At 29.3% G+C, this 13206-nt stretch overlaps 1 protein-coding gene and 1 long non-coding RNA gene across 3 annotated transcripts in view; one reads left to right on the forward strand and one right to left on the reverse strand.

The window, feature by feature from the left end:
- LOC142332049 (uncharacterized) overlaps positions 1–6755 on the reverse strand; it is a 50299-nt gene extending 43544 nt beyond the window's left edge. The window contains exon 1 of the long non-coding RNA XR_012758133.1: positions 6345–6755. This is a non-coding gene — a long non-coding RNA (uncharacterized LOC142332049). The remainder of the gene's footprint in view (positions 1–6344) is intronic.
- LOC142332047 (nose resistant to fluoxetine protein 6-like) overlaps positions 1–12600 on the forward strand; it is a 113436-nt gene extending 100836 nt beyond the window's left edge. For both annotated transcript variants that reach the window (XM_075378166.1, XM_075378165.1), the window contains exons 12-15: positions 1038–1227; positions 7675–7817; positions 9668–9767; positions 12387–12600. In XM_075378166.1, the coding sequence (XP_075234281.1) occupies positions 1038–1227; positions 7675–7817; positions 9668–9767; positions 12387–12418 (465 nt within the window). In that variant the 3' untranslated portion in view covers positions 12419–12600. The remainder of the gene's footprint in view (positions 1–1037; positions 1228–7674; positions 7818–9667; positions 9768–12386) is intronic.
- Positions 12601–13206: the final 606 nt, after the last annotated feature.

Here is a 13206-nt window from a genome sequence, read left to right on the forward strand (position 1 = left end):
TGAGGCATTAGCCATTCATTTAATATGTCAAAATAAATTCCTCCAGTTACTGTTGGTTTCTTTAGGATTCACTGTTCCCATATTCTAATAACCAGTGTGAAATGTACGTTAGTCATAAAAAAATCACACAATGAAAGAAATCACCTTCCTTATCGAAATATTCCCGCATTCTTAGGAGCAAATTAGAAATTTTTAAGCAAGATCTAATCATTGTTACTTAAACTTTATTACTAACTCTAATTTATACGGAATGGTTTGTAAATGTTTACCCAGTCAATAAACTTTCCACATAGTCAACTGCAAAATTTATAATTCTAAACTTGCTAATCTAATTGATTCATCTGGACTACATCAGTACCAGATACAAACACGACCCCAATTTGTTCTTCTGACACAAAGTTTTCCAGACATCCTGTGTTTTCTACTGCTTTTTCCAATCATAAATTCTTTGTTGGTGGTCATTTACTGTGCTTCGTTCTGAAACATCATTTCAGAACATTACAGATTTTGCTTTGGCAAATTTGTCAACCACTCAAAAAGCTTTCTCCATAGGAGTAGCACCTAACTTGCCAGGGTAACACGATAATCAATATTGATGTAAATAACCAGTAGTTGTAACAACTTAAAAATTTCTGTATAAGCATGTTAATTATTTCTACATAAAAAAAATTAAAATCTTTTTCGTAAATTGTCATAAGTGTCATTTCATTTGTAATCACTGTGAATGTTAATAATTATTATTACCCGGAATAGTAGTTGATCTTATCTCAACAGTATATTGTAAACTTCTGCGTGCAACCCAATCTAATCACGTCACACTCAGCTGATAGGAGTAACAGGTACTTTACTTTTGGTACTATACCAGTACTGAATAAAACGGATGGCAGATAGGTACTTAACATTATTTATTATAGTTATCGTATATGTGCAACCATTTTATTGTACGATATAAATTTTCAACCCAATTATATCATTCATTTTTATTTTAAGTGGTTTTTGTTCATGATTTAACTTTTTATTTTTAATTCTGATTCCAGAAATCATCTGTACTGGGATGGACGCTCTGCATAATAGGATTATTATATTCAATATTTTCTCAAACGCATTTAGCAATGCAAAATCATAAATATGATCCACTCAGCGCTAGTTTATATGCAGCTATAGTACCAATAACAACATCTGCATCACTGAGCTGGATTATTTATATGTGTCACATGAATCGTGGAGGTAATTTTTTTATCTTATTCCATAAATTGGATTTTAACATTACTAAATGTAAACCAAGTTGCAGATTAGCTAATTATTTACAATTTGATTAACTAAAGATAAAATCGAAGTTATGCTATAATAATTTTATTATCTTTTGATAAATATTTATTTTTAAATCAAAATTTTATCTTCATGAAAAAAGTCACGCTCTAAATAAATAAATAAATTACACTTACAAAAACAAAATTTACTAACCCTGAATACCTTTTTACATGGCTTAGCAATTTAGTTTTTTTAGAAGATTCTGCCAACTATATTCTCTATTATCCAATTTGCCTAGCACTTTCACCAAAGTGTCAAAACATAGTTCAAAGACTTTGTATAGCAAGAGCTATATGCTACCATCAACATATATTCAGTACTGTAATATGAGCAATTAAAATCCTAGCAATCAACTGAAATTGCCATTTGAAAACATGCAGAGGGCAAGTAATTTGAACTACTACTCTTTCACGAGTTGTACTTTGTTTCGTATTTTTATATGTATTTTAATTATATTTCTTTTTATTTATTAATTAATTTGCCTATCATATAATTTTTATTTCTATAACATTTTCCAAAAATAATAAAAAAAGCCCATTTTAAACCTCATTATAAAATTCTAAGATTAAAATTATACAATTGTTCATCAGAATAAACAGTAGCTAATAACTTTTCAATACAGAATTTTAAGATTTTAATATTAAATTGGAAATTTGTATTTTTTTTATATTTTAATTTTCTAAATTGATTCTATAAAAAAGAGCATTCAATCCACGAAACCGAATTGAAAATTGCTATTATCATTTAATACATGTATCTAATAATATAGATGCGAACATAGAAATTCACTTCCATGTCAGTGGTTGTGTCAACCAGCATAATTTTAGGATATGGGGATCTCAGCAACCCAATGAAATTATTGAGTAAGTCAGAGATTCCCCAAAAATAAATGTGTGGTGCAGTTTGATGTCCGATCATGTGATTGGCCCATTCTTTTTTCGTTAACCTAGTATCACAGGGAATGTTTATTTAGACACGCTACAACTGTATGTTTTCCCACAAGTAGACCAAATTGAACAAGAAAGTAACACTGCTGTTGTAATATTTCAACAAGATCACCTCCACACTTTAGCCTTGACGTTCAACGTGGTCTCAATGAAAGCTTTCCTAATTGTTGGATCAGTAGGGGCTGTGGTTTGGCCTCCAAAAATCACAGATTTGACACCCCTAGACTTTTTTTCTACGGGGATATGTTAAAAACATTGTCTACAGTGAAAATATCAGAGATCTGCAATATTTTAAGCAATGGATCACTGCTGCTATATCCACAATTACTGGCAATATTCCAGCGAACCTGGGCAGAACTCAATTATGGACTGGATATTTGCAGAGCAATTGACGCAGCTCATACTTAAACATTCTAAAATATATAAAAAACCATTTTGAGTTGGTAAATTTTTAAAAACATATTCGTTTGATTATCTCTAGTATTTTCTGAGATATAATTTTTTTCAACTGCTGCAATTTTTTTCTATGATCATGTATAACAAAAAACTAGACAGTAGCACATAATTTCATTCTCTACATAACTCAATCCATCCTAACTTCCATCATTATCTTTGTAACACCATAAAAGTCTCAATTCTTTTGTTGTTATGGCTTCTCTATTTCCTATACTTTAATGACATAAACCATTGTACTACATAAAAATGATCAATTAAGAATTACTTTCTAATTTCTCAAACTAAGTTTTTATCATCAATTTCTTTTTTTAAGTTACCCTGACTGTTTTTATTACCTTCCAATCTTGTATTTGTTTTATTTCTTTACTTACAAAATTAATTTCTCCCTCAGTAACAACTGCTAATTACTTGCTACTTCCTCCAAATTAGTCTTTAATTATAACCAAAATATCATTAACAAATCCTTAAGTTTTTGTCCCTTGGCAATCATTCTCAAATTTTTGTTAAAATCTGATTGTTTATAAAAAGTACTACGTGCAAATGAATTTGTTTGATAAAAATAATTATAAACATAATAAAAATTTGTACAATTTTCAAATTTAAATTTATTTTTAAAACAAAATGCTCTTACTAACACAACATAATTTTATATTAAAAAAATATATATAAAAAATTACTGAGAAATTTTTATATAAAATTAATCATGGTTATGAATCAAATTCTATTACTAACAAAAGAATAGCAAAACTTAGAACAGCTGCAATCTTCCTAAGATGTGGATTTTTATCAACTTGCAACCAATGGGAATGAATGTAACAAGCAGCATAATTACATACAGTTAGCTGTACAATACCTTTAAAAATAATAATACCAATATCTTTAAGAAATGACATTAATTTTTTTTTTTAATAACAATTTAAAATAAAGCTCAAAATCTATGAATGTAGGTGGCTTGTAACAAATTCTACATTCTGGTAATAAAATATGATAAATGCACTGAACATGAAATGTAACAGATTAATTACCAGCTGTTCTAACATAAGAAACTCAGATGATAGGTTCAGATGGAAAGAGGAAATAAAAATTTAATAAAACAAATTTGTTTTCATATAGCGATAAATTTTATGAAATTTATAAAACAAAAGTTAATGGAGTTGTTTTTATTTATATCAAAAGACATTACGATACAGAATTTCACGACCAAACTGTTATATACAATTTATTGTATATAATTTTTATTTTTAAAGTTAATTAAACAAGGTTAGCAAGCATAGGTTGTTTTTGGTTAGATTGATGAATTAACTGAATTATGAATTATTAACTGAATTTATTACTCATATGTTTAAGGCTTTATAAAAATGGATTTAAAGTAAACAGTAACTTTTTTTTTACTGTTTGTTGCTTTCATATGATGAATGAATTATAACTTTAAGAGTAGATAAGGTAAACTACTTAACTTACTAAGTAACTAGATAAGGTTGCATCAAAAATCTTAACTAGAATTCTATACAGAAAAATTGAGAGGAGAGTGGAAGAAGTGTTAGGAGAAGACCAATTTGGTTTCAGGAAAAGTATAGGGACAAGGGAAGCAATTTTAGGCCTCAGATTAATAGTAGAAGGAAGATTAAAGAAAAACAAACCAACATACTTGGCATTTATAGGTCTAGAAAAGGCATTCGATAACGTAGACTGGAATAAAATGTTAAGCATTTTAAAAAAATTAGGGTTCAAATACAGAAATAGAAGAACAATTGCTAACATTTACAGGAACCAAACAGCAACAGTAATAATTGAAGAAAATAAGAAAGAATCCATAATAAGAAAGGGATTCAGACAAGGATGTTCCCTATCCCCGTTACTTTTTAATCTTTACATAGAACTAGCAGTTAATGATGTTAAAGAACAATTTAGATTCGGAGTAACAGTACAAGGGTGACAAGATAAAGATGCTACGATTTGCTGATGATATAGTAATACTAGTCAAGAGTAAAAAGAATTTAGAAGAAACAATGAATGGCATGGAAAGTCCTACTCAAGAACTATCGCATGAAAATAAACAAGAACAAAACGAAAGTAATGAAATGTAGTAGAAATAACAAAGATGGACATCTGAATGTGAAAATAGGAGGAGAAAAGGAGGTAGATGAATTTTGTTACTTGGGAAGTAGAATTACTAATGATGGACGAAGCAGGAGCGATATAAAATGCCAAATAGCACAGGCGAAACAAGCCTTCAATCATTAATATAATTTGTTTACATCAAAAATTAATTTAATGTCAGGAAAAGATTTTTGAAAGTATATGTTTGGAGCATCGCTTTATATGGAAGTGAAACTTGGACAATTGATTCTGAGAAGAAAAGATTAGAAGGTTTTGAAATGTGGTGCTATAGGAGAATGTTAAAAATCAGATGGGTGGATAAAGTGACAAATGAAGAGGTGTTGCAGTAAATAGATGAAGAAAGAAGCATTTGGAAAAATATAGCTAAACGAAGAGACAGACTTATAGGCCACATATTAAGGCATCCTGGAATAGTCGCTTTAATATTGGAGGGACAGGTAGAAGGAAAAAATTGTGTAGGCAGGCCACGTTTGGAATGTAAAACAAATTGATAGGGATGTAGGATGTAGGGGGTATACCAAAATGAAATGACTAGCACTAGATAGGGAATCTTGGAAAGCTGCATCAAACCAGTCAAATGATAGAAGACAAAAAAAAGTGTTATAAGTTCTTTTTATAAATTATCTGGTAAAATGGCTGGACTGAGTAATCTGCAAACATGGTTTTCAAACGTTACCATTTATGGAAGATTGTTTGGGCAAAGTTTCAGTGTTTTATGTATGTACATACCACTGCTGGTTTTCAATATAATTCATTTTGAATATTTGTCAACAACTTTGGGTGACTGGGAGAGAAAGAAAATCTATGGATTTTAAGTAAATATTAAGAAATTAAACAGTTTATAGTTTACAAATTTTTCAAGCATAACAAAAACTATTTACATTATTAAGCAGTTTTTTTTTTCGTTTTAAGTCATAAATTAATAATAATACTAAATCATCAACATAGCTATTACAATTAACTATTTTAAGTAAGTCAATTATATTGATACAATTACTTTAGTAACAAGCCCAACCACCAAATTTTTATTTTGGATACTTTGACATAAATCCAACAAATGCTTAGGTTACACTAAACTTATACAACAAACATTTACAATTTGCAAGTATGCCCATCTTCCAGACACTTGGAGGCTGGAAATAAAGTAATCCAAGAGATTCATTAACCACATAATGGTAGTACAACTACTAACGGTGCACTTAAAATAAAAACAAACTCATCACAATAAATTAATACGAAATATACAAGCACATCAACAAAAATTTCAAAAGGCTAAACAACAAATTTCACACCAATCTTTACGGTTTCATAATCAAACTTTTTTTTAAATCGGAAAGAAGTATTATAATAACGATTCTATTATAAAAATCGTAATAGTTTTATATTATAGTACCGTATCACTGATTCTCGCTGAAGTCTTTTTTTTCATACAGATATGTGTCTTAAAAATAAACAAATTATTATGTAAAAGTATAAAATAGAATTGAAAATAACCACTAAACCACTTACCATTTTACTGCTGGTGTGCTTTCGTATAACTTCGATACATTAGCAGATTTATTATTCCTCTAATACTTAAGTTTTCCACAATTTCCCTGCACCTACTTAATAACCGCAAGTACGATAAAGGTTTAGATTATCTGACGTACTACCCAGATTACATTACATGCAACCAGCACGCTCAAATATTAGTAACAAAATTGACGATACAACTCAGTGAAAACTACTTTCTCAATACTCGTTATCATCTTGCAGACACCATACACATTTAGCGGCACTTAAAACAAAATATGATACACTAATTTTAAACAGACGCTCCACATTATACCCGGGATCGTTCTGTAATTACTCAAGTAATAGAGAATTCATTCAATTGTTCAAAAATATAATTTTTAATACTGACCAAACACCACCACTTGATGATAACTTACACCCGAAGTCTAATTTTGTATCCGTTCTTAACTAAATAAAAGAGTGCAGCACCATCAGTAACGAAACCAATTTATTATAATTATACTAATCTCTTAATATATTATTTATTTATTTCCAACAATGAAAAAGGAGATTATTTTTATTCGGGAAATCAGTAAACAAATTAAACTTATTTTTTGTAAAATTCTGATTAAAAATTATCCGTTTAACATTTACAAATTGCATGATCTTTAATAGGTTGTACCTATTTGTCCATTAGCGACATGTTTACATTTTGCGTTAACTTCCCTAAAAATGCTAAATTTTTAGCCTTGTAGCTTTCAAACATAGGCATCTTTAAGAAACCATCTCCAAAATCTTATGTGCACACACGTTTTTCTTGATGTTTTTTTAAATTAAAAACCAACTATAATTTATTTTGGGTATGTATTTCATTATTTTTAAAAATTATTGCAACTTAATCACTCAATTATCTTTGATTTCTTTTTATCACAGATTTTATCTTTAATGCACTAGTTTCATTTTGCTATTCTGCCCTTCACTTCTTATTTTGTTTTCAAATTACATACTTCCAGTTTTGAATCTGATAATTCTTCCTTTTTTTCTAAATGAACAAGAACTTTACAATTTTTTTTTTAGAAAAAACAATTTCATGAATAAAACTTAAATAAATCACATATATAGATGTGCATTTTTAACTCTCTTGAATTAATAAATGTCAAAAGAGCACATGCCAACTAAGAATTACATGACTATACCTAAAATATTTGTGGAAAAGACAAATCAGCTTATTGTCTGAAAATAAGACATAGATATAAACACGATAATAAAATTGATAAATTGTACTGACTTGTTTCTTGAACAACTAAAGTTATAAATTTTTAATATTAATTATTTTTCTTTTCAGGGCCATTAGAAAAACTGCTGAACTCTCGATTTTTGCTTATAATTAGCAGATTATCATACTCAATCTATCTAACTCAATTTGCAGTATTTTATTATAACTCTGGTTCTGTTTCAATGACAGAAGAATTGACTCCTTCTGATGTTGTAAGTATATACACAAAAAAGTCATTTCTTCAGATTATTAAAAAATAATTATACACCCTATTTTTTAATATATATTAATTAATAACACACCTAAATAATCTATACATGACAATAAACTGTTATTGTCATGTATAAATTAATATTATGCTGAATTAATCATCCAGAAATAAGATTTTGAAAAATGATATATATAATTTTCTGCAGCTCATTCAAAAAGTAAGAATGAGAATTAGGCTGAAAGATTATTATTTGGGGCCCATAAATATGAATTATTAACACTGATATTTCGAAAAATAAAAATGTTAACTTATCCGTTTGTTTTTGCTTATGACTACGTAATCTTTACAAAAAAGAATAATCTCTTGTTCTTAAAAAGTAACAGTATCCACTCTATAAAACAAGATAATGGAACTGTTTTTCTACGACTCAACAACATAATATTTAAGCTTAAAAGAATGAGCCTTATTATGCTTTCTTAATAAACTACAGACACATTTAAAAATATCTTCTCACCAATTTATTTAGAATATAATTAAAAGATTTTCTTTTCCAAAAACAATATTACTCTAACGATAAATTTTTAAATTATATTAATTAAAAAAATTTTAAAAACCCCTGAATTTTTTGTATCCTGCTCAACAAGTGTATAAATATGTGCTGAAATACTTTTCATTTAAGCCTTCTGAATTGAGAATTATTTTTTAAATTTAATAACTAGATATATTTAAATTAAGTTTTTCTCGTATGTTTATATTTTAATTAATTATTATGGATTTTGATCACATCAACTTTTTACCTTATAATTAATTTTGTAATGCTGCTCTGACATAGTCTTTATTTTGATCTCGCTTGAGCCATCTAGACAAATGCTGAAGCAATTCCTTTTTTTATCTGTGGAGTAGCAAATTTACTCATTCTTTACATGATCTGTATTGTTATAGTCACGTTAGAATAAATTATTTATTTATAAACTACATTCGTTGTAACCTCATGGTTCCATATAAAGAAACATATTTCTCTATGTAGATGAATTTAAACAAGCTGAATTCAGTTAAACTGTTTATATTTTGTTATGGCTATTTATCACAGCAATCTATTCAATTCAACAAAAGTAAAATAAGATAAAAATTAAATAAATCTATGATGAAATTTATTTTTTTACTGTCAATGCCTTCTTTCAAGTTAGGGTTATTAAAGCGTAAGCTGAGTTCAATAAGGGTACTAGGTCTAAATTTTGTTGTTGCGATCAACACTTTTAGTGGGAAGTTGTTGTTTATTTGCTTCGAATTACGAGACATAAATTGACTCATTAATAAGTAGAACTAGGAGCGAGGTTCGCGCTTCCGCGTGTAGGCTCTTAGCTTAGTTCTTGAGGGCTACGTGGTAGTGTTAGGTGTGTGATGTCTTCTTCGGAAGGCAAAATTTTACTGGGGCAGAATTACCGATGTAGATGTCCCTCGGGGCATCTCACGAGGCCGGACTGAGCACTGTGGAATGTGATCAGTTAGAGGGCAAGAAGATGACCTCCATAAAGCCACAACTGGCAAGGAACGGAGGAGATGGTGTAGTAGCGACCAGAAACGCTAGAAGGCGGGATCTTCTCCCCTCCAGGGAGAATCGAGATGTCAATGTCTTCTTACAAAGGAAACAACACTTTGACCATAGCAAAGATCTTCAAATTTTTAACTGTGATTCTGAATGTATCTACTTTTTACACTACTTTTTCAATGGCAAATTTATTTTACAAAACACTTACATGAGAGAGAATTACTTGTAGAACTTAATACTTATTGTTTCATTAAATTCAGCTCAAACTACTGACTGTTAATATATGTTTATTAAATTTTCAGATACCATTTTCAGAACTTATGACTGTACTTTTTGCTTCAATTTTTATAACACTTCTGTTTGATTTTCCCATGAAAGAAATAAAGAATGCTTTGTTATCTGGTAAGTATTTTAATAACTTTTTGCACATAATTAAATAAAAATGAAAGAATAAGTTTTTTCAAATGATTTTATTTTAAGTAATGTATGTACTAAAAAGATAAAATAATGTTGTTTAATTTAATAGAAACAAAATTCTAAATTATTTTCTTCATAAAATTCATCTATGCTAATGAAAATGACATTAAAGGACTTTCTTCACTAAGTCTAACCTCACAGAAACAAGGTCTTAAATAATTTTCTTTATAAAATTAATCTAATAGAAAGTTTTGAATAATTTTCTTTACAATATTCATCTACAATCTCATTCCAACATAGATTAGAAAATAATCATTTGTATCACTCACAAGACCAGCAGAAACATTAGAATAACACAAAGCTAGATTGAAACAAAATTGTTTACACCATTTCCAAATTGAATATTCTCCAAATTCAATCGGAATAGACTCTCTGGAGAAGAACTTTTTGAATAAAAGAACTTATCAACCTCAGATTGAGGTTATATATGGTGCTTACTTAGCATATCATCAATAAACACTAAGAAGAACTGCCATGGAAGATTTTGCTGACATGCAGCCCCAACTTGAATACTCACCGTCAAGGAATCAAGCAATCAGCATAGTAACACATAAACCACATTAGCACACACATGCTCACACACGCACACACATAATCTCTGTCTCATAGGCAACTATTCTAACGCAGATTATCCTGTTAGTCCTCACTATTTTCTAATAAAATTTATGCTTATGAATTTTTTTACTTTTCAACAAAGCATAATTATTATTTATGGGAAGGATTTATATTTTACAGATGGAATTTTTGATTTATGAAGACTACTGTTTGATTAAATTCTCCCCATTACTATGATTTTTCCCAGATTTAGCGGCAACCCTCAGGTACAAGAGGGGGATGCGGCAGTTTACCTGGGGGATGCGGCAACCTAGTGTAGGGATGGGAAGGGTAGCCTCTCAGCGGAGGGGTGTAGTGGTCGTCTAGAAGGGAGGGCTGCTGCATCTCGATGAAACTGGGAGGACCCCGTTGGGAAGCCAAAAATAAGGCAAGACAGGGGGGCAGTCGACTGCCACGACACTCCGACATTCCTGCGCATAGCCTAACGGCAGAGGCCAGGGATGTTTAACAAGGTAAAAAAAAAAAAAAGATTTAGCGGCAAGTAAGGAAATTTGATAACTAACCTCAAGAGTACGAATGACAGTTGCAGTATGAGTAGTAAATAGACTTTATTAATGTGACTCTTTTTTTTTTAATCTTTCTTTAAAGTTTGAAAGTAATTCAAATCTGAATTAATACGAGCACATGTTTCGCCTTCAAATGCGCCCCACGATGACCTCATTTCATTGATTCATTGGTCAAGCATTGTTGGCATAAAAGACAAAAAAAGGTGATCGTTCTCCGTGGACAGCTGGTATGAAACCAGATTTTTTAATATTTCTCCGAATACTGATAAACTTTTTTCTTGCTTGCACTACTCATTTTACTATGGGTTGAAAGAAAGAAATATAAGATTAATAAAAAAAAAAAAAAAATAAAGTAAGTATTAAAATTAATGTAATGTCAAGTAGAGTAAAGGTAGACTAAAATATCATAATTAAATATACATGACACATTTATCCAACCACAAAATAACATTTTCCATTTGTGAAATTTTTCTGGAAATTGATGATTTTAAAACTGAAATAAATAAAAATAAAACATAAATACTTACTATTTGTATTTATATAACACTTATAATTTTTATATATAAAATGTATATATTTTTTAAATCAATGAGACTTTTACAACAGTTTTAATGGACACTTATTTCAAATTAATACCAACGATTCACCTAAGTCTTTGTACTCAACAGGTACTCAACCGCCCCTAGTGTCTTATAGTGAAATCATGGCTACAAACATAGTGGACAAATTACCTATACTGACCGTTTACCCAGCTCGAGAAGCGAATAAGAGTTGCCATACAGTTAACTTAAATACTGGACAAGCCCATTTTCGAATTGGCTCCCTTAACAATCAAGTTGCCTCCCCTATAGGGTGTGGGCCCCACATTGGGAAACACTGCTGTATCAGTATCTCGAGATTTTTCCTAATTTGGGTTCTATTTTTCTTAGGTACATTTATTAAAAATTAAAAAATAATATTTGCAAAGTCGCACCCCTGCCCCAAAAAATGCTGTAAATAAACTAGTGGCAAAGTGGGTCAATAGTATCCCCTCTCATCAAAAGGAGTGCTAGTCTAACACTGATGTACAACTGCTTTAGTCGTCTGAAATGTTGAGACATCACAGGTGAGCGGTAGAATTAAATAAATGAATAATATTTAAAGTGGCTGGTAGTCCCACCACACCAGCGAAAATGAATATGATACGTGCATCCGCTTTAGTTAGATTCATTGAATTAAATAAATAAAATATATATTTAAATAAAATGATAAATATTTTAAATAAGTTGTATATGTGTGTAAGTCAAGCATCAGAAAAAATTCGCATGATGGCAAAGTCCTGCAACTGTGTTGTTAGCTTTTTTATAATTAGTAATATAGAATATATCATATATATGTGTATGTTGAAAATATACATTTTTAATATTAATTCATTTTGTTTCAGGTAACAGCAAAAAATCAAGAAAACCAGACTAATTCAAACAAAAAAAGTTTAATTAACAACATAAGTAACAATTTTTATAATTATTTTTTATTTAAAAAAAAAATTATCTGTATATAAATACATTTTTATAAACTCAATAAATACTGTATGACTGTGATGATAATAAAACTAGTAATATAAAATTAACATAGAAAAATTATAAATTTGTAATAAAATAGTTTCAAACAATTATGCGTTTATTATTTAAGAAGTAAATCCTTTACTGAACTAGTTTAAGAAAACTATCAAGGACAATTGAATGAGTGATGGCGGTTCCAGAACTACATAAATGATGTTTTCTATTTTCTCCTTACTGTAGATATAAATCGCATATAATCCCAATTTCCCATCAAAAAAATGTATAAACTGAAGATAGTAAACCAATTGAAAAGTTAAGAGGCATTTCTGTTATATGTAACACCACAGAAATTGAGATATTTCCAGTGAATTTTGAAAAAAATTCTGAAGAATACAATTATAAAAAACAAAAATTTGTGAAAAAAATTTCTCACATTCTGGTTCTAGTAAATATCACAAGCATGTACCTTATATTGGAACATTTAATTTCAAATTTTTTCCATCAAACAAATCTTTATCTAAGTTTCATACACTATTAATCATACCAGCCTCACAGTCCAGGCTATTAAAACACTGGTCTACAAATTAAAAGAAAGATTTTGAACAGAAATGTAAGTAGAATCTATTTTTAATTGATGAAACTTAAAAATCAAATAAGTTTTTCTCTCTTATCTTCCTCAGAATTTTAGTTATGACCCTACAA

This window comes from Lycorma delicatula, chromosome 11 (assembly GCF_047948215.1).
Source record: "Lycorma delicatula isolate Av1 chromosome 11, ASM4794821v1, whole genome shotgun sequence".
In the NCBI taxonomy this organism is placed as follows: Eukaryota; Metazoa; Arthropoda; class Insecta; order Hemiptera; family Fulgoridae; genus Lycorma; species Lycorma delicatula.